The sequence below is a fragment of the Hylobates moloch genome, unplaced genomic scaffold (assembly GCF_009828535.3).
Source record: "Hylobates moloch isolate HMO894 unplaced genomic scaffold, HMol_V3 SCAFFOLD_3, whole genome shotgun sequence".
Taxonomy (NCBI): Eukaryota; Metazoa; Chordata; class Mammalia; order Primates; family Hylobatidae; genus Hylobates; species Hylobates moloch.
Genome location: NW_026652278.1, coordinates 132,273,572 through 132,296,416, shown reverse-complemented (window position 1 = coordinate 132,296,416; position 22,845 = coordinate 132,273,572). Strand labels below are relative to the sequence as shown.

At 37.1% G+C, this 22,845-nt stretch overlaps 1 protein-coding gene across 2 annotated transcripts in view; it reads left to right on the top strand.

Moving 5' to 3' along the window:
- RNF150 (ring finger protein 150) overlaps nucleotides 1-22,845 on the top strand; it is a 277,839-nt gene that overhangs the window by 180,495 nt on the left and 74,499 nt on the right. For both annotated transcript variants that reach the window (XM_032147607.2, XM_058436774.1), the window contains exons 3-4: nucleotides 5,464-5,535; nucleotides 7,106-7,188. In XM_032147607.2, the coding sequence (XP_032003498.1) occupies nucleotides 5,464-5,535; nucleotides 7,106-7,188 (155 nt within the window). The remainder of the gene's footprint in view (nucleotides 1-5,463; nucleotides 5,536-7,105; nucleotides 7,189-22,845) is intronic.

The following is a 22,845-nucleotide window of genomic DNA, read 5'->3' as shown; positions in this document are numbered from 1 at the left end:
CTATTTATAACACAGAACAGAGGAAGAGGAAAATTTCTTATTTTTCTCACTTTCTTAAATATTTAGATTACTAATTTATGTGTCTCGGGTTGAACTGGAGTCTGTTGTTTACCGTTCTTGTTAGAATTTATGTAGGACTTTATTCTTTTAATACATGGCTCTGTATTTATTTTCCATAACAGTTTATCTTCACTATTGTCAAGAAACCAATAACCTTGGTAAATATATTCATATCTGTTTAGATCAAATAGATGGATAAACCTAATTATTACGATGGCCTAACACCTAACAAGCTTTAGTAAGAAGCATGATTTTGGCCAGGTACGGGTAGCTCATGCCAGTAATCCCAGCACTTTGGAAGGCCGAGGCAGGCAGATCACTTGAGGTCAGGAGTTCAAGTGATGGTGAAACCCATCTCTACAAAAAATACAAAAATTACCTGGGTACAGTGGTACACACCTGTAGTCCCAGCTACTCAGGAGGCTGAGGCATGAGAATCACTTGAACCCAAGAAGCAGAGGCTGCAGTGAGCCAAGATTCACGCCGTTGCACTCCAGCCTGGGTGACAGAGCACAACTCTGTCTCAAAAATAGTAATAAGAAGAAGAAGCATGATTTGGGTCTGGTTAGATTAGAAGGAATCCATAGGAGTACCCTAGAGAAAAGAGTGGAATCCCTACCTGAAACAAAAGACTGACTCAAACCTGAGGTGGTTCCTCAATCCACCTGAAGTGGTCCCTGAGTCTTCCATTAGCATCACTTTACTCTGCCTTTCTGAGAATGACAAAGGAAAGAGTCTGTTTTGTAATAGACTTCCGGTTTCAATCCCTAGATTCTCTATTCATGTTGCGTACAAGACTCAGTTTGAGCAGGGCCTGTAGTTTTCCTTCCCTCTTCATACTGGGTGCAATCAAAAACCCAAAGACAGAAGAGATCAATTAAAAAGCAACAGTAAGTAGCCTTATTTGGGCCATTTCATTAAGAATGTTTATGTTTTTACTTATCTCTTTAATTTGCATTTGGAAATCCAATAAAACTAGTTTGAAAATTATTGAAAGTGAGATTTTTTTAATATTGAAAACTTTTTTTTAAATATTGTAAGTGGTACTTTTTTTCTTTGTGTAATTTTTTTAATGGGGTCTTCTCTGCATGTGTGTAATTTTCATGTCACTTAGAAATAAGCATGCATATACTGATAATACTTGTTTACATGCATATGGAAATCATATTTTTTCAAAACTTTGTGTTGCTTTTTCCCTAATTTTGTTAATCCAGAACTCTTACAGAAAAAAAAAAAAATCTTTTATTACATGGTCCCATATCATCATATACATCTCAGAAGCCGATTTTCCTTCCCCAGGTATCTGGACCATCTGTTCTGCCCTTGCCAGGGAAGACTTTCATATCCTTTATCCACCGCTGCCAAAATGCTATGCTTTTCCTCAAAAGAGGAGAAAATATGTGTATCATTCATCAATAACATGCAGAATGAGGCTTGACTCATGGAATGTCACAGGAAAGGGAATGGAAGAGAATACCATTATATCATCTTTTAGAATGATTAAGGAAAATACGTCTTCCTACCTTTGTGAATCATTTGATTTCTCAGGGCTTCTAGGAGGAAGGCCTCAAAGACTTGATGTTGAAGATGACTTTATTACAGTCATGCACTGCATAACTACGTTTTGGTCAAAAATGGACCACACATATGACAGTAGTCCAATAAGATTATAATATCCTGTTTTTACTGTATCTTTTCTATGTTTAGATACACAGATCCTTACCATTGTGTTACAGCTGCCTACAGTATTCAGTACATGCTGTACAGGTTTCTAGCCTAGGAGCAATAGGCTATACCATAGAGCCTACATGTATAGCCAGCAGTATCATCTAGGATTGTGTGAGCAATCTTCCATGATTTCACACAGTGACGAAATCGCCTAACAATGGATTTCTCAGAATGTATCCCTGTCATTAAGCCATACATGACTGTACTTTCTCTTTTACTCTCTTTCCCTCAATCTATTAATTCTGCTAATTTGGGAAGCCCATCTCCTAAATGACTTAATCCTCTGCTGAACTTCTTTAACCTCTCTAGGGCCCAGTCATACAAATGCCAGTAATGGAATTCGTCTTTTTAATTCTCTAGCCATTAACTTTACGGTTAGCTAAAATCCCTGTCACCTTAACGTCAGCTTGCTTTACATTTCCTCAACAGACCTGCCATTTTTAAAAAAATAAAGGCAGCCTGCATTATTTTAAAAGGGCATGGAAAGGGTTTTTTCTCTAGAAGAGACTGAGGGAATGTTTTAAAAAGCCGTCTATTTTTATTCAGATGTAGCCAACTGTTAAGTTAAATACACAGCCAAAGTTTAATGCAGTCTTTGAACTTCCCCTACATGCCCGCATTTAAGAAGGGCATATTTCATTTGCTAAAAAATTATGTTAAAAGGAATTGAATTTTGAAAACATATTTCTAGTTCACCTGCTTTTTAAAAATGTTGGCTCCCTGGTCGGGCGCGGTGGCTCATGCCTGTAATCCCAGCACTTTGGGAGGCTGAGGTGGGCAGACCATGAGGTCAGAAGCTCAAGACCAGCCTGGCCAACGTAGTGAAACCCATCTCTACTAAAAATACAAAAAAATCAGCTAGGTGTGGTGGCGGGCACCTGTAGTCCCAGCTACTTGGGAGGCTGAGGCCAGGGGAATCACTTAAACCTGGGAGGCAGAGGTTGCAGTGAGCCGAGATCACACCACTGCACTCCAGCCTGGGTGACAGTACGAGACTCCATCTCAAAAGAAAAAAAAAATTATTTCCCTTTGAGTATAATCTATGACCATTGTATGAACATGTATTTTTCTACTTAATTACTCTGCTTAGTCTTCAAAAAAAATTTTTTAAGTGATTGAATTAGGTGCAATATTATATAATGCCAGTTAAACACAATTGCAAAAATATCTGAGTTCTTGACTGAAAAAGAAAAACAGTATTTGTTTCTTTGGGATTCAGATGCTTATTCTAAATACAATATTCTACAGGTCTATGGCATTTACTCCCAATAACTAGTAGCCCTTTCTCAATACCTTTCAAACCTTACCCTGGGGTCCTTCAATGGAGAGCAGCTGTCAGGTGATACTGGCTGTGTTTGCCAAGCCAGGACCACAAGTTTGCTTACCTTACAACATGTATCACTTATAGTTTGTCCCTAAATATTCCCGTTAACTGGCTAAATTTCTCAGGTGGTTTTCTGTGCCAAAAAAAAAAAAAAAACAACAAAAAACCACTCGGCTTAAGATTTTATTAACTTATTATTTAGAGTTTTCACTAGATTATAAATTAAACTACAGTTGATAGGAGTGTGTGTGTGTGTGTGTACATGTGTGTATGCGCACACGTGTGTTTTCGTTACCATTTTTTAAAACCCAAAGCTATACTTGGCACAGAATAAGAAATCAAAATATGTATGTTGAATGATTGACTGCCTATTATTGAAGGCAGCTTTATTCTATTAATATATGCTGGGGATGTAGGGGACAATGTGAAGCAAAAAATAAGCACAGGCTTGCCCTCAGGGAGCATATCTGAGGGCAATCTAACAGGAATTGATCATAAAAACAAATTTCAAATTTCAAATGTGACAGTGCAGAGGTACAAAGTGCTATCAGTGTCTAGATGAGAGGGATCTTGTTGGATACATCTAGGAAGGGCTCCTTGAAGAAATGATTTGAGCTGAAGTCAAAGGATGAATAGATAATAACCAGAAGAAGAGGAGGGGAAAGTTCCATCATGTTTAGTTCACCTCAGTTCAGTTCTTTTTCTCTCACTCTTCTGTTTTTCCTTGGTATTTATCACTAAAGACTCTTCCTGTTTTTGCCTGCTGCCTTAGTTTGCTAGCTACTCATGGACCTCTGCATAAATCTCAAGGGCATAGGTCTCCTTTTAGGAAGCAGCCAAAACTTACCCTTCTGATAAAAATGTCAACATTATTTTAGATATGAAGGACAAACTATCAAAGAGAAAAATGAATTAACAAGGAAAACATCTCCTTTTCTGCTAATTACTTTAACTGCTGTGTACTTAGAGAAGTGCCACGTGCTAAATACTTAGTGATTCCGATTGGCTGGATGGTTGGTTGGCTGGTTAGCTGGCTAGCCAGATGTTGGATAGATGGCTGACTGGCTGGCCAGCTGTTAGTTGGTTGGCTGACTGGCTGATTGGTTGACCGGGTGGCTTGGCAAATAAAGGTGAGGGTGGTAGATGAGCTTTGATTTTAAAGTCAAACTTAATTTTATTCAGATTCTGACTTACCTTTCACTAACTCTAAGATATTGGACAACTTAAGCTCTGTAAGCCTCAGTTCATTCTATTAAATAGTGCTTTTCTCAGTTATTATAATATCAAAGGTGATAATGCATATATAGCTTTAGCATGGCACCTAGGATATACTAACTGTTCACTAATATGTGTTCACCATTTTAGACAAAAGCAAGAAGCTTGAGTGCTTTTTCCAAAAGGAACAAAATTAGTGAAAGCAAATCATTAGTCTGCGTTTAAATGTTAACTCTCTTAATCTTAGTCCTTCTAATGTTTTACTACAACAGATACACATCTATTGCAGACCAGAAATAGATATACCTACGAAGAAGATAAAACATGTAGAAAACTCACATGCAATTTTTTGCTTGACAGATTAAAATTTAATTTACTCACCACCCTATCCTTCTCCCAGTTTTCCTCATCACCCTCTGATTGCATTATTGCGGGGCTCATTAGCATGGTAATTTTCTCTACCAAAAATGGGAAGAGAATGATATATTATTTCTTGACATGGATCATGGTGGTTACTCCGGTGTTTGCTTTATAATTATTTGCTAAACTGAACATTATGTTTTATGTATTTTTCTATATGCACACTCACACTTAAACATGCATAAAGGAGGTAAAATTGCCATGTGAGAATGTGATGGAATAGGATAGAACAGACCAAATTTAAACCAATGTTATGCCTATATGAGCAGATTAGAAGGAATATCCAAGCAATGAACCCTGATTGTCAAAAAGAGGAGATGACACTTATTCCAGCTACTCCAGATTGGCTATCTCTGTGTCACAAATTGAGTGGCTAGAGTGGCAAATTACTAAACTCCTTTTTTTTGGGGGGTTGGGGAGTGTATGCACATGTAACCTGCGCTGTAGAACTATAGGGCAGGATCTATGTCACATGCCACTTGCTTAACACTAGGCATGAAAAACTTCTCTCTATGGCAGAAGTCTTTTATAGACCTCAACTGGTAGAGCTCCCTTGCACAAATGCCACTGCCCCGTCTTTTCTAGTCATCATTGTTAGCATTCATACCACATAAGCATGATTTCAGAGCTAGCTGACCTGGTGTATTAAATGACATCAGAAATGAAGTCGAGAATTACAGATCTTTATTATTAACAAGCACGTTTTGGTTTTTCAGCGCCGACTGGGGGATGCAGCAAAGAAAGCCATTAGCAAACTCCAGATCAGGACCATCAAGAAGGGTGACAAGGTAATAGCCTCTTTTCTTTTTGGTGAGGAGCTATTCAAAGAAACTTCTAACTTTTCTTATAGCCAGGGTGGAAGAGAGGAAAGGATGGGAAAGGGAAATATATGCTAACAGTTGTCCTATCAGTATGTTATTATACTCTTCTTAATTAAACATAAAGTTTCTTATAAAATGTATATGCTATGATAATAAAATAGTTGTATAGAAAATATGAGAAACTGATGTGTATAAAAAATAGATGAAGCCAGAATGAAATTAGTACACAAATGGATTACCTAAAATTTGTAGTAGAAATGGGTCTCAAATTTAAGTTGGGGCTTTCTAGCTGCCAGTGCAAAGGAAACAATATTCAAGTAATATTTAATGAGTTTATTCCAGTGTCCCACGAGATAAAATCAAAATGGTTGTTCCTGATGTTATGATCTGAGAAAGTTTTTTCACGAATCTTTGCAAGCAAGACAGCTTTACGTGCTGAGCTATGTTCTCCACTTAAGTCTACAGTATAAATGCAGGAAGTATATTCAATCCCTCTGAAATCCAGTATTCAGAACCCCAAGGTTGACAGGTGGTGTGGCTCATGCCTGTAATCCCAGCACTTTGGGAGGCCAAGGTAAATAGATCACTTGAGGCCAAGGAGTTCAAGACCAGCCTGGGCAACATAGCAAGACTCTGTCTCTATAAAAAAAAAAAAAAACTTTTTAAATCAAAACACAGAGCCCCGAATTCACTTCAGTAGTCTCCTTCGGTGTAGAATGATGTCATAAAGCCAAAAGCAATAGTATATCTTGAGGAGGGAAAGCAAAGCAGTCCTGCCCAGGTTTACGGGCTTCTAAGGGTCTTCCTTATTCCCTAGGCCAAGTTAGAGCATTGGATTACAATACATGGGTTTGGAGCTCCTTGGGGCAATGTAAGGGATTTACAACTCCACATATAAGCAGGTATTGTCTCTAATCTGAATAACTGATTTATCTCACAAATTATGTGCTATTATTTTTCATGTATATAAAAATGCCATTGGGCTTATAAGATAAAATTTATTTAAAGGCATTACTAAATTTAAAGTACATTTTGGTGAGTATGTTATTTCCCCTCAGTCATAGAATAATAAAAGTACAAGGACTATTACATAAGCACTATGTTATGAGGCATTCAAAGAGGTTTACATACTTGAAAAAAATTGGAACTAACATTTTGTGTTAATATTTTTATCTTATACACTAGATTCCAGAAGAATGGATAGATTAAATATCATTCGGATGATTCACCACAAATATTATTTCTCATCCTGAAAGTTTTGATATGTTGCCTCTAATTATAATTAATAGCATTGTTAGTAATGGTACTTTAGAAAATGGTTTTCCTCACAAAAGCACTTGCAGTGAAACCTAGAAACAAAAAGTAGAGGTTGGAAGGAATGGAAACTAGTCCAACTGATGGTACATTTGATTTAAAAACTGGCACCAGCACTGCGGAAAGCTTTGCTCCAGGCAAGCTCGCCTTGGGTTTTGGCTTGGATATTTACACAAGAGATGAAGCTAAAAAAACAGGCTCATCTCTGCTTCCTCTGTTGCAGGAAACAGAGTCCGATTTTGACAACTGTGCAGTTTGTATTGAAGGGTACAAGCCCAATGACGTTGTCCGGATCCTGCCCTGCCGGTGAGTCCCTAGGCTGCCTGCTTTTGATTGGGTTGTGTGTGTGGGGCACGCCTGCATGGCCTCCCTGGCCCAGACCTGCTGGGCACAGTGCCGCCAGGTCAGTCTGCCTCAATGTGTCCATGTTCCCATTGCAGACAACCCAGACATTCTTGTTTCTGTATAACCTTTGTCTTTGAAAACACTGTATCATGAAATATTTTTCTGATCCCCTATCCCCTTTGCATCAAAGGAAGGATACTGCTATGAACTAGGACTTCATGATACAGAATTTGATGATGTGGCCGCCAAGTACAAGTTTTCTTGAACAACAGATCTATGATGCTCAGAATCAATTCTGGCTTTTACCAGTACTATTTTAATTAAAATAATAAACTCTGAAAAATATTTTGTGAATGATCATGAACAGTGTGGTAATTAGAATATGGTCAGAAGTAAGTAGGAAGCCAAGGACAGATCCCATGCGCTTTCATTTTTTTTTTTTAAAACTAACAGAAAGAGAATGTGACACTCAAGTTCCCTCAAGATTCTTGCATCTAGGGGAGGATGCCAGGCATGTATAGTTGGGGAAACTCCCCAGGTGATTCTTATATAACCCTATTCCCTCTCCCTAATTGAAATTCACTGAGAAGTTGTCTGAATACTTTCTAAATTGTTAAAATTAAATAAATTTAAATACTTTAATGAAATCAAATCTTCTTAAAGTCATGTAAAATCCATCCTCCTTCATTGACAACCTTTTCTAGTGTTTTTTTCATCTGTGTAAATGTCCCAAAAATAAAAATGAAATTATGTCTTGTTGGGAGACTCTTCATTTAGAAAGATTGGCTTTCAATATTCTTAGATACTTTAGGCCAGGCATGGTGGCTCACACCTGTAATCCTAGTGCTTTGGGAGGCCAAGACAGGAGGATCACTTGAGACCAAGATTTCAAGAACAGCCTGGGCAAAATAGCAAGACTCTGTCTCAACAAAAAAAAATTAAAAATTAGCTGAACTTGGTGGTGCTCAGGACATAGTGGCACTCGCCTATAATCCTGGCTACTCAGGAGGGTGAGGTGGGAGGATCCTTTGAGCCCAGGAGTTCAAGGTTATACTGAGCAATGGTCACGCCACTACACTCCAGTGATCATGCCAGTGCACTGGGCGACAGCGAGACCTTGTCTCAAAAAAAAAAAAAAAAAAAAAAATTCTTAGAGACTTTAAAAGTAAAGTAGGAAAACATATACCACAAAGATATAAGACAATCACATATTCATGAAACAATGTAAACATATACCACAAAGATATAAGACAATCACATATTCATGAAACAATGTAAACTTAAGGACTGTTTACTAGAACTACAAAAGAAACAAAAATTACTTCAGAGGAATGGCTTAATAATCCCAAAATGACGAAGAGATGACCAAAAAAGAAGTGACAGGATACTAAAATTGATGAATAAACTCCCAAGGGAAACAGACCTTGGTTGAAATGTCCATAGGCAAATTGATCATTAGGAAAACAGGCATTAGGGAAGTACATCCTGGTGGCCCCAGCCAAAGCCTTCAATTGTGATTCACTTTCCCTTAGTTTGTAGACACCTATATCTAAGACGAAATCATAAAGAGAGATAACTGAACATTTGGTAGTTTCCTTCATATGAGGATTCGCTATGTAAGTTCTTTCTAGTTATTACATACACTTAGTATTTACTCAGTGATTTCCAGAAACACGGGCAGACAAATGCAGTATGTGAACTACAGAATGCCTCTTGGAGCAACAGCTTTTATCTCTGCAGTATTTTATTAAAGGTTTTATAAAGCCTCTTAGATATAAGCAAATAAAGTACTTTCTTTTATTTTTTTCTTGAAGATTATTTAGATCCCTATGTGATTACTACTAATAAAAAAATTCAGAGCCAATTAAAGTTAAATATCTACATTTTTCTGAACAATCAAGACATTTACAAATGTAAATTAAGAAAATCTGTTTTAAAAATTATATACATAGCATTACTTTAGCTCTACAATTCACACAGTATAAAATAGTTTATTTACTTAAAGCTCTGTCATGAATAAATTTCATGTTACTATATATATATATATATATATATAAAATTGCAAGAGACTGCATAATATCCAAGTCATAGATGTACCACAATTTAATTTTCCATGGCCTTATTTGGGAACATTTTTGGCTGAGTTCAATTTTTATTTATGACAGATTTCGTTGTTTTAGCAGTGTTTAGATTTTCATGATGTATTATTCCAGATCTCCTTTTATATTGTGATTTTTTGGAAATATTAACCAAAAAATAGCATTTTAATGTTTACCACAGAAAATAAAACCTTGGGGATTTTAATATACATTAGCCCTTGCTCTTGGCTAGTTTAGTTTGGCTTCAGGCTCCTCCTTGTTTAAATGATTATTTGATTCTTAGCTCATTCCTTGATTTTGTTTCATGTTCCTTACTGTCCATCTACTATTATTTCCATCCTATGAACCCTGCTTTAAATAACAAAATGCATTTAAGCATTTTCAAATACAGCTATAGTTAATTACTGTTTGATCTTATTTTAGTCACACATATCTATTCTGAATAGCTCATACATTTTTTCCATGCAGGTTTTAAAATCAAGATATTTTTATGCCTGTTGCTATTTTCTGCCAGACAGTTTGCACTAATGGATATTATCAAACAAATGCACTGGCGTTTGCTTTTTTCTACATAATTTTCTCTAGGGTATTATTAAGCCTTTGCTCCTATGAACTTTATAGACTCTCTTTCCCTTTATTTCCAGGCTGACTTATCCACAGACTTCTTTGCATCTTCTTGGCATAAAAACTGTTTCAAAAAATGTTCCAGTTTATCATCTGCCTTCACTCACACTTTTTTCTGTGGCCTCATAACTGCTGACATTCTTGGTGCCTCTCTTCACTATTGTTTTCATTTAGGATGTCTTTCCAAATTACACTCTTGTGCCACAACTTTTTCAAAATCATTTTATCACTTGTCTCTTTCTGAGACCCATGAACAAATTATGATGAATTATTAATAAATGCTTTCCTCTCTTTATTTGTCGTAGTGACTACTAAAGTTAAGTCATGCACATACACACCTACCATGTCTTCCCCTTCATCCTTTCTTCATCCAGTCCCTCTCTAGCACATGAAGGTGAGGCCCCCCAGAGTGAGCCTGGATGTGTACATCTACCATGAGGGACAAACCACCCCTCAGCCCACAAAGCTGCTCAGCCTCAGACAGGTCTAACTTCTGTGGTCTGGATTTGATCCTAATACACCACTGAGACATTACTCAAGACACTTCGGTTTTGCTACCTCATACATATGCCAAAATATGCATTACACTATATTTAAGGGGGTGGTTTTTGTATCTAAGGTTCGTATTTGTGATTATGATTTTTAGCCACGAAAGATGTTTCATTTTATTATTGTCTCTTGCACAGAGAGTAAGTTAGCCTCTCTGATTCTTCCATGGCCTTTATCACATGGTGTCCCTACCGTTCTTCAGGGATTATTCATTTCAGCCTGTTTAGCTTCTCAATTTCAAACACACAGTGTCTCAGAAAGAATATGAATTCCTTAGGCAGGCCAAAAGTCCTTATTTGCCATCGGTTTAAACCAAAGCAATAGATACACCATTTCTCTACATTCCTATAAAATTCTCTCCTATCTCTAATTTATCCCTATAGCATTATCACCCAATTAGGGAAGATACTAGTTTCTACTACTGTTTTTTTCCTTTGATTTTTGCAAACTCTCCTCCACAACTGAGGACAGATGTAAACCCTGTCTAGTAATAAGCACACCCTCTTGATAAACTTTTAGTACCTAAATGCTTCATTTGGAACAAGAAACATTTTGTAGCAACTGTGTGCTAGGAATAATGGAAAGTCCCAGCCATGAGAAGACAAATGGCATGATGCATGTTCTAAAGGAAATAGTCTAGTGGGAGAGAAAGGAATTTAAATAAGTATTCATGATAGAGAATGGTATGTGTAACAATAATAACACAATGTATAAAAATTTTGGAGGAATTAATACCAGACACAAGGAAGTGAAGAAAGATTCCACAGAAAAAAAGTAATGTTTTCATATCTTCTAACAATAGTTTGTATTGTCCATTGCATCCTCATTCTAGAAAATTTGTAAAATGGGTAAATATTTAAATATCTATCTAACTCCTTCATGCAGGTAACTACTGCTATCATTGTTATATATTGTCTTCTTTTTATTTCTTATGCTTATTTTGCAACTTTAAGATACTATTGTCAATATCATTTACTATCTTGTTCTTTTCACATACACTGTAAGAATTTGCTAGAAATGGTATTAGATTATTGGGGGTCTTTTTTAGATTATTTGTGGCTCATTTTGACTTTTCTTTGGCCTTTGATACTATTGACAGAAGCTGATCAAGCTCTAAGGTGCATAAACCGACCAAAGACCCTGGGATGTTGGTGCTTATATAAACCTCACTCCTCAAAGATCAGGGTCTTTTTCTGAACCAATCAGAATTTTCTACTGAGATAAAACAGGGAGGTGTCCTGGCCCCCTTTAGCTTATTTTATAATATCCTTTGATGAGTTGTTTGCATTTCACCATCCTGCCCCACTACAGAAGACAGAGAAAAGCAGCTTCTCATCTTTAAATGCTTAGTTTGATTATGTGGCGTGTAGGGGCAGCATGTCCTGCTGGGTTATTATTGTCAGAGTTGGATTACAGACAAAATTCTCTAAAACTCACGTTATCATCTTTGGTAGATGCTTCCCAACTTTTAACTTGTTCATAAACAAATTACAAGTTTAGTATACGTAGTCCAAAAATCCAAATCCAAAATGCTCCATATCTGAAACCTTTTGAGCACCAGGATGGCCAAGGGAAATGCTCATTGGGGCGTTTTGAATTTTGGCTATTTGGATTAGGGATAATGCAAACATTCCAGAATCTGAAAAAAATTCGAAAACACTTCTGGCCCCAAGCATCCCCAAGCATTTTGGGTAAAGGATGTTCAACCTATACTGCATATAGTTCCATTTTATAAATAGTGTTCCCCAGAGGATACACCAAGGAGCGGTGTTGTCAGTGCCGCCTGGACTTAAATGAGGTCTTATTTGGGAGCAGGGGGAGGTGGTTAAATCAAGTGAATACCTAACAACACCTATCATAAAATAGTTCTTGTGGAAAAGTGTTGCACTGCTGCTGTTTAACATCGGCACACTGAAGCAGATTCCAGCATTAGAGAGCAGCACTGCCTTCTCTGAGCAGCCTCTGAGGCGGGCTCCATCACTGGCTCTGCAGGCCCAGGTTTTGCAGGTCTCAGTCTTTACAGCAGAAGTTAGTTTCGCCTGAGCAAGGTTACCTGTTAGATCAGATAATCCTGGAGCTGTGTGGGGGTTGTGTGTATGTGTGGTGTTTGTTTTTCGTTTTTTGTTTTTTTTGTTTTGTTAAAATGTATATAACATAAAATGTACCTTTTTAATCATATTTAAATATACAATTCAGTGACATTAAGCACATTCGCCTTGCTGTGAAACCATCACCACTCTTCATCTCTAGAACGTCTTATCCTCCAACATGAAACTCTGAATTCACTAAACAGCAATTCCTCATTCCCCTAGTCTGGAATTTTGTGTGCGTTTTATTTTTAATTTGAGCTTTACTTTTATTAACAGAAGAAAATGTCAATGAAGGAACTTAGATTTTGATTCAAGAATGCAATTAAAGTTGGCTAACTAGAAATTGGTATTTACACACTCAAAACCCTGACAAAGTGATAATTTTATATATTTATATTATTATTGCTATTGCTATAATACTCAGATGATATTATTCTTGTCATTATCAATGGTACTATTCTGGTTTCTGTGACTATCGCTAACATCATTCCCACCATTGCTTCTTCCCTGGCTTTCTGCAGTAGCCTTCTCACTAGTCTCCCTGCTTCTACTCGTGCTCTTTAATTATTCATTCTGGTAAGTCTATTTTTAATTGTCAAGCTAGATTAGCTGGCTTTAGGTACTTTTACAGCAAGTACAACTTCAAATTCATTAAGTATAACAGAAGGGTGACTAAAAAATTATTCTTCAAGAAGATTAATTGGAACATAATTAGGTCCTTCTGTTTTTCTAAATTGTACTCCTGAAACAAGGTAAATTCACAAGAAAACTAAAAACATGCACTATTTCATATTTGCTCCCTACAGGAGATTTGGGTTGGCTGGTGCAATTGCCATTGTTTTTATTGGAGATTACTCTAAGAAGCAATCTTAGCAAACTTGCTCTTGTGTCTCATTCGGATTTTGCACTCTGACTTCTTCATGGGGACTCACCAGGATACTTCATGTGTGGAATAACTGTATTTCCCTCAAGCAAGGGGAATGTTTTTATATTGTAGATATTCAACTGTGTTCTGGATTTTTTGTTTGTTGACAGAAATCTAAGAGCCAAATTTGTGGCCTACCTATAGCCAAAAGGTGTTTTTAGCCCCATCTCTTACTCCGTTTTATGTCTCAGTTCTTATTATTTTTTTCTTCTTTTGCTTTTACAATGTATTTTTGGGTACTTGCATCTGCCAGTCACTTTTTTTTGAAGCAGGTGTACCCCAAAATTGGGGCTTAGCTCAGGAGGGTTCTTGGCTTCACTCAGAAAAGAATTCAAGAGCAAGCTGGCAGTGGCAGAAAGCAAGTTCTATTAGAGCCACAGTGTACAGCAAAATGACTGCTCCATAGACAGAGCAGGGCTATCCCATAGGCAGAGTGGCCCAGAGTAGCACTCGTGGATTGCCAGCTAGCTATATTTATACCCATTCTTAAACAGATGCTAAATAAGGGGTAGGTTATTCATGAACTTTCTGGAAAAGGAGCAGGGAGTTCTTGGAACTAGATAAGGTTATTTCCAGACCATTGCCATGGTATCATTTATAGACCGTCAAGTAGAGGTTGCCGTTGTTGCTGGTCTTAGCTGGTTTTGGCCAGTTTCTTGGCTACATTCTGATTTGATCACAAGGGTCTTGACCAAGGCTCAGAAAACAAGTCTTGCTGATCTCCTACTTCATTTTCTAGAATAAACATGTGTTTTCCATGTCTTCCAAAAGTTTGTCAGCTTCATTTTTAATTAATATATAATATCCCATGTGACATAATTTATTTGCCTAACTATTTTTGGACACTTCAATTGTTATACACACACACACACACACACTTTTTCTGCTATTATAAATAAGGCTGTGATAAGTAGCTCTGTGTATAGACCTTATTTCACATTTTAGATTAGTTCCTTGTTTCTAAGGTTATAAATTTAAATTGCCAAATTATATTCCATAAAGTTGTATACAAGGAGCTTTCCAGACAGAGCTAAGAAGAACATTCCAAGCAAAGATAACTGTGGTGACCTGGAATTGTTAGAGTGTGGTGCTTGTGTTGGCTATGGGGCTGGAGAGGAGGCACCCCAGATCCTTCAGGGCCCAAATGTCTGGCTGAGGGGCCTGGATTATAACCAAGTGCTGGAGGACCCACTGTGAGGGGTTTGGTTTGTTCTTTATACACAACACACTGGCAGCGGTATGCAGCATGGTTAAGAGGGATCTGCCTGGACTCGGAGGGACCAGTGAGGAGACTATTGCAAAGTCCAGGTAGGAAATGCTAGAAGTCAGAATTGGAGCGCTGGCACTGTGACGTAGAGAGATAGACGTATTCAAGAGAGATTCAGGGGTAAACCAAATGACTCAAGGTTTGGAATAGTTGAAAATGGCTGCCTGCTTCTCAGGTAGGTAGCTGATGGATACATATATGTTTGTTTGCATTTAAAACATGCTCATGTCTTTCCATTTGAATTCTAAATAGAAAAAAATATAGCAGCTTGCAAACTATCACTCAAAAGCCGTAACACAAAAAACAGATTTCAAGCACTGAAAGGAATTTCATCACTCAAACACACACACACACACACACACGCGCGCACACACACACACACAAACTCCACTTGAGGATCAGCCTTGGCTTATCTTTTTAAGCCTTTCTTCAGAGTTATCCAGCCCCAAAGCACTCTCACAACCTGGTCTCAGAAGCAAAGCTCCATTCTAAATAGATAACTGATTCTGTTTGTAAACACTGTGTTACCCTTCCTCTCTCTCTTCTTTCCTTTTAGGAAATAAGGTTAAATTTCTGTATCAGTTCCAGAGCTCCTCTTTGTAATTTGGGACATAGAATATATTATACTCTTTACTTTTTTAAAAATTTGCAATGTAAGGCTATACTTTTACAAACACCAGAACATAACTAAAAGCCTTAGTGTTCAAAGAGATGATGTGGAAATTTTTTAAACAGTTTTATATGAGACCAAAAATAAAAAAAAAAACAGAATAAATGGTTCCTGATACAGAGCAGTAATAGTGAAAGGAGAAATGAAGTTTGTTTGTATAAATTGTGGCAATAGATACGCTAACTTGCAAAGGGATTTCTAATGACATTTGAGTATCTGAGTCAGACAGAAGAACCTAAAAGGGATAGACCTGGAGACTTGGAAAAGGACTTTTTTGAGGGCTGTTGAAAAGTCAAAACCCAAATATGGTCTACTAGTTTTAATGAATTAGTTGTTATTTTGTACCATGTGTCAAGAATTGACACAACATTCACAAATCATCCCTGTCTGTCTAACCAGACAGCTGCTTTCCTGTCTCAGTTAATGTGACTGATGTATATTTTTAACATGGACCTCATTATTAATTGACTCGTTAAGTACTATATTCCATGAACTCCTGTCCCCAAGGACAGATGGCATTTTTCCCCTGCCAGAGAAGCAGCACTGGGAGACATTTAGTGTAAAGCACGTGAGAAATAGTAAGGGAATCAATTGATAAAGCTTTCTAAACAAGCACAGACTCTAAGGTTCAGAGTGACTTGCCTACCTCCTTAAAATTGATTTAGTAAGGTTTACTGAGCTAATGTAGGTGAGAGCACAGTGCCCACACCAAAAATGTCTTATTAACAGCATCTTGAGTCTGACAGGCCTTGGAAGGTTGTTTGTTCATTAGGTCCCAGAGAGCTTCCTTATCCTCATTGGACGGAAACCCCCCTGGTAGTTCATAGCCTCCTTGCTTCTCCCTAAACTCAGATATAGGATTCATATCTTGAATCCTTAATGACAACCGAGGCAAAATCAAAGTTGGACTCTGATATTCATTTGTGAAGTTCCCTCTTTAGGGGGCTAGGGCAGCCTCTCATTCACTCTGTGCCAGGGATGACATGATCATGATAAATAGCATAACATGAGGAAGAATTATGTTAAAAAAACAGTGAACATCATTTTAGTATTTGAAAACTTAGTGTTACCATCAAGTTTTACTGAAATCACTGAAAAAAGACACTAGCCCCTTAACATTTTTAAACCCAGGGATCAGTCTGATTTTAAGATGAGTCAAATGAATTGAATGTGTACACAGAAAATTCCAAGCTCTTAATGAGTTAAAAAAAAAATGTTTACAGAATGCTGTAATGGGATGAGGATTCCGATTATGAGTCCTATAACTCGTGAAGTCGAAAACAAAAGGGCACTTTCTAGCCAGACAGAAATGGCCTGTCCTGATTTTACCCTGCCGTGCCTGTTACATAGGCTTGATTAGGAACAGATTTTTTCCAAGTTCCTTTTTTTTGAAAAGAGCGACGGATATTAGCAGACTTTCTTAGGATTTGACTTACTCTTTTATGCCCGTGTTATGAATTGGTCAATCTATTTATAGCTGTTTTCAAATGTGTTTTTTAAAAATAACTTTCAAGGTTTCACTGCTAATTGTGCAAAATGCTGAAAACAGAGAAAAGTATAAAGAAGTAAACAAAAATAATCTGACCACCCAGAAATAATCATTATTAATATTGGCATAGTTAATTTTTATTATATATATATAAATGTATGTTTTTAAACACTGTAGAGTCGAGCAATTAATATTGTTTTTCTTCTACTTTCTCATTCAACAATAAAAAGCATTTTTTAAAAACTTTAGAAATTATTTTAAATTTTTTGGCTGGGTGCGGTGGCTCATGCCTGTAATCCCAGCACTTTGGGAGGCCAAGGCGGGCAGATCACTTAAGGTCAGGAGTTCAAGACAGGCCTGGCCAACATGATGAAACCCTGTCTCTACTAAAAATACAAAAATTAGATGGGCGTTGTGCCGGGTGCCTGTAATCCCAGCTAACTGGGAAGTTGAGGCAAGAGAATCGCTTGAACCTGGGTAGTGGAGGTTGCAGTGAGCCGAGATCGCACCATTGCACTCCAGCCCGGACAACAGAGCAAGACTCTGTCTCAAACAAACAAAAAGAAATGATTTAAAATTTTTTAGTAGTTGCATAATAGTTCATTTTTAGAGTTTATTTAACTACCCTCCAACATTGTTCAGCATTTAAATTGCTTCCAGTTTTTCATCATTATAAAATCATGAGGTTAGTTGTTTATGTATTTATTCTGTATTTATCCCTTCAGATACATTCCTAAAAGCGAACTTACTAGATTGAAAGGAATTTTAAAGGATCTTGAAAAATTTTATCCAGTTGCTTTCCTGAAAGGTGGTAATGATTGACACCTCATTAGCAGTATGTGAGAGTGTTTATGCTAGCACTCTCTCAGAACCATGGAGTAGTAAATTTTTAAAGCATCTTTCTCATCTGATAGCCAAATATAAAGGTAATTTAAATTCCCATATGTTTGATTTCTTTGATATATTACTATTGACTAACACAAGTTCTTTTTATATCATATCATATTTAATATAAATTATCATTGATTGTAAGATGTTTCCTAATTTTAGATAGGTTAAAATGGAATGAAGAATGATATGGCCTAGAACTGATAAAATGTGATACTATTTTTAACATTTTGTTTTAGTGTTTTTGGTGAATCATTTCTTATTAAGTATTTTTATTTTTTATGATGCTTTTTAATTAACAATTTAAAATTTATGCTATAAAATTAATGAATTTGTGTTCTTATCTCTTCCTCCTTACTCTAATCCTTCCCTATCAAGAAATAAGGTAACTGATCAATTAACTACTCTTTTCAAATTTATATGAAAATTTATGCTGGTGTATGACATCTCACTCAAATAGTTTATAAAAACTATTTTTTAAACCCATTTTTCCAAGAACATAATTTTAAATACTTGGCCAAATTAAAAGTTATGCAGTGTAGTAGGAGTTTAAAATAGCACAACAACTTTGGAAATTTGTTTGACAGTTTCCACTAAGGTTAAATACACCCTACCTTGTGACCTAGCAATTCCGTTCTTGAATATATACCTGAGAGAAATGAATGCATATATTAACAGAAAGACTGATACAAGAGTGGCCATAGCACATTTAGTCATAATAGCCAAAAAATGAGGACAGTACAGATGTCTAACAATGGAAAAACCTGCAAACAAATTGGGGTACACCCATACAATGGAATACTACTGAGCAATAAAAAAACAAGCTATTGATGTACACCAAGGCACAGATGAATCTGAAAACCATTATTTTAAATTTAAAAAGCTAGACAAAAAAGAATACGTACTTTATGATTCCATTTGAAATTCAATAACAGGAAAAACTAATATATGGTGACAGACGTTAGAATGATGGTTACATGGCAGAGAGTGGGTGTTGACTGGTAAGAGGCACAGGAGGACTTTCTGGGGTGATAGGATGGTGTATATCTTCATCTGGGTGGTATGTACGTAAACATATACACACTTAAGAAATCATCAAGCTCACTTAAGGTTTATGCATTTTGCGGTACATTATACCTTCATTTAAAGTAATGGAAAAAAACTTAAGTACCAAAGAAGCTATGCAATAGAATTTAAAAAACAATAGTTCACTCTACACATTAGTAAAAATTACACAGTATTTCTAAGTTTGAAGTTTGCTAAGTGTTTTCTTATCATTTTTCTTTGATTACTTCAGATTTTTATGTGTGCAACATTATATGTGTAAAAGATATCACTTAATTAAGGGAATAAAGGAAGGGAACATGAAAGAGATGGCAGTGCTGTAAATGATGTTGTTTTTCAACACAGCAAATGCCGCCTTAGGACAGAAGTCTTGCACTGTAATAACCTCGTTAAATATGGCATTCTGACTTCAAATGTCCTGATCCCCAGTTATATTAATCAAGTAGACACACGGGATGAATGCCAACTAGCTTTGCTGCCCCAGCCAAACGATATAATTAGACCAGAGTCAAGTTCTAAGCACAGAGCCTCCCTCTGCCAGAAACCCAGGGAGCAAGACACATTATAAAATGAGGGTCCTGCAATTCCTCCCAGCTTGCGTTCCCAAAGTAAAAATTTCTTCCATTGTAGTTTAAAAAGAAATTGATGTTAGTAGCAACAGGATCTGATATAGTTTCTTTGTTTTTTTAAGTTGTTGGTTTTTCTTTCATGCTATAAATCTAACACAGTGCAGAGCTGTGTGGAATAAATGGTTCTTTATTGTAACACTTTAACTTTCAAAAGCACTCTACTCTTCACAAAGCACTTTTGCATATAATGTCTAATTTTAGCTCAGACCAGCCTGTAATATAGATAGGACAGATATCAATGATTGCCCCTTTATTTTATTAAAAGAAAACTTTAACTCAAGTTGCTCCCAGGGCCCAAAGTAAAGCCAGGTTTTCTGACTTCAGGCCAGCGCTGTATCACTGGCTGTGGAGTTGACACCACAGCCACACTTATCCCTGCTCACTGCTCAAGGAGGATGCCCTGCTATACTTTCATACCTCTGGGGATATGGTTTTGGCTAAAAATCTGCTTCAGAAACCCCCTCTCACTCTAAGCAAAATGTCTAAGCACCTCAAGGAAACTAAATCAAATTTAGCCAAGTTTTAAGAATTTTACTTCCTCTGTATGTTCTCTGGATATTACTTTCCAAACTTGTTTCTGTGAGCCTGAAAAGAAAGCAGACTTTTCATAGAAGGACAATGCTTGTGCGGTGAGCAGCAATTTACTTTATTGCGTTCTTTTTTTTTCTTTTTTGCTCTATCACATGAAACTGCTATCATATTTGCTTGCCAAAACAAAGTTGTTATGTTTATAACTACAGCCAGAATATGGTTACTACTCGTTCTATGTTACAGCTCTTTTTCCCGTTTGTTTGTTTTCTTTTTTAAAAAATGATGTTTTTAGGCTGGGCACAGTAGCTCACACCTGTAATTCCAGCACTCTGGGAGGCCACAGTGGTGGATCACCTGAGATCAGGAGTTCCAGACCAGCCTGGCCACCATGGCAAAACCCTGTCTCTACAAAAATACAAAAATTAGCCAGGCGTGGTTGTGTGTGCCTATAGACCCAGCTACTTGGGAGGCTAATGTGGGAGAAACATTTGAACCTGGGAGGCGGAGGTGGCAGCGAGCCAAGATCATGCCGCTGCACTGTCCAGCCTGGGCAACAGAGCGAGACTCTGTCTCAAAATAAATAAATTTTAAAAATAAATAAATATGATGTTTTAAAATAATTGGCCCAACCATTTCAGATCAAGCCCATTAGCAGAATTGTCCCCACAGTGTGGCGCTAGGTCAGTGGGATTGAGGATATGGTAGGATGAAACTGGTGTCTACTTATTTGACTTAATCAACACCACATAGCAAGTGGTGACTAGATCATCCCCATTAGAAGGACTTCCTGTATAGGAGACATAGAAAGATGGAAAAGTACAGAAGGAAATAACTTAATGATGTGAAGTTCCCCATCACAAGGAACAGGGAAAAGCATGGCTCAGGTCCGTGATTATTTTCTTCACCATTCATACCTCTTTCCTAGATTATTTCAGAATGTTGATTTAGAGTCATATTTTCCAACTTCATTTTGTGTTTGTCCACTTAACATAGCCTACATTTCAACCCATACATATCATAATACAGGTTGAGTATCCTTTAACCCAAAATGCCTGGGACCAGAAGTGTTTCACATCTCGAATTCTGGAATATTTGCATTATACTTACCAGTAACCACCCCTCATGTGGAAATCCAAAATCCACAATGCTGCAGTGAGCATTTCCTTTGAGCACCATTTTGGCACTCAAAATTTTCCAGATTTTAGAGCATTTCAGAGTTTGGATTTTCAGATGAGGGAAACTCAACTTGTGCTTCTATATGTTGATTTATGTAAATCCCTTCTTTTTGAATTTCCTCCACCGTAAATGCTTCAAACTTCTTCCCATGCTTTAGGCTGTACGAAAGGCCTTACCGTATCCCATAGCTTTTTAATTTCCTCACAAACTTCTCTGTTCGCTGAATTCAGTAGCAGTTTTATTTGTATTTATGACCTGTCACTGTGCATGTTGTACCAACATCATTTAAAATAGTTAATATTACTATTATCCCCTGAACACTTACTAACGAAGCACTTTACAAACAAGCATTTGACCTTTACAACAGCCCCATAAGTTATTTTACTAGTCAGGATAGGCGAAGCTTTGATGCAGTAACAACAACAAACCCAACTCTAAGTGGCTTAACACAGCAAGGATATCTCACTCATGCTTTGTGTCCACTGTGTGTCAGCAGAGGGTATCTTCTCATGGCAGTCAGGCTGACAAAGCAGTCACTATCTCAAATATTGTTAATTGATAGGTCAAGAATTAAATGCCATGACCTGAAGTGAAATCTGTCATTTCTCTTTATAATTTATCTGCCAGAATTAGTCACATGGCCATAGCCACCACCAGGAGAGCTTGTCATCTCCCCATATGCTGGAGAGATGGAGAGCTGACATACTGAATGACAGTATTGGGTGCCTCAGATAGGTGCTGTTGTTATCCTGATTTTATCAGTGAAGAAACTAAGGCTCAGAGAGGCTAAGCTGGAGCAAAGAAATACACTGGGAAAGAATAAAGGTTTGAATACCTCCAACTACCCGCCTTACCTGTGACAGCTTGAGGATGGGGTGAGGAGTATAGAGTGGGTAAAAACACTGACTGTCAGTTGGAGTTTGAATCCTAGCTCTGCAGCTGACTAGCTCTTCAGATAATTTAATGAGCTTCAGCCTTCTCTTCCATAAGACAGAAATAATAATTTCTATTTCATAGGGCTTTTGTGATTTAATTATGTATGTAACATGCCTGGTACATAGTAGGGATACAATAACTGGTAGATACTGTCAGCATTCATTAATTACTGACATGAATGTCAATGTTCATTAATTTAAAATTCACTCTTTATTGACAGTTTTGCAAATAAGATTCAGAGGCTCTGCAGAAACATTTCGGGTATGCATAGAAGTACTAGGTATCTTTTTAAAATAGTTCATGTTGCCTGGGAGTATGGGATTCTCAGGCACCTGAGTGATACACATTTTTTAATAACCACTTCACTAAGGAGAATGAGACAGCTTGCATTGGTGCCAAAGGAAAACCACAGGGTCCTAATCTCACTTGCAGGGTGTTAGGGTCCAATGGTGTTTACAAAAGTGAATGAGATGGAAAACACAGAACAGCCTTTTCTCTCTCCAGCTGGGGAAAAAAATGTCATTAAATTGGGGAGGGAATCACACATATGGTGAAAGAACAGCAGAAAACGAGAATCAATAGATGTGGAAATTAGTTTAGCTTGGTTTGTCATTACTGCCAAAAAGTGTGAGAACTTATTATTCATCATCATCTCTGCATCATTATGCAGTTGTCTGCAT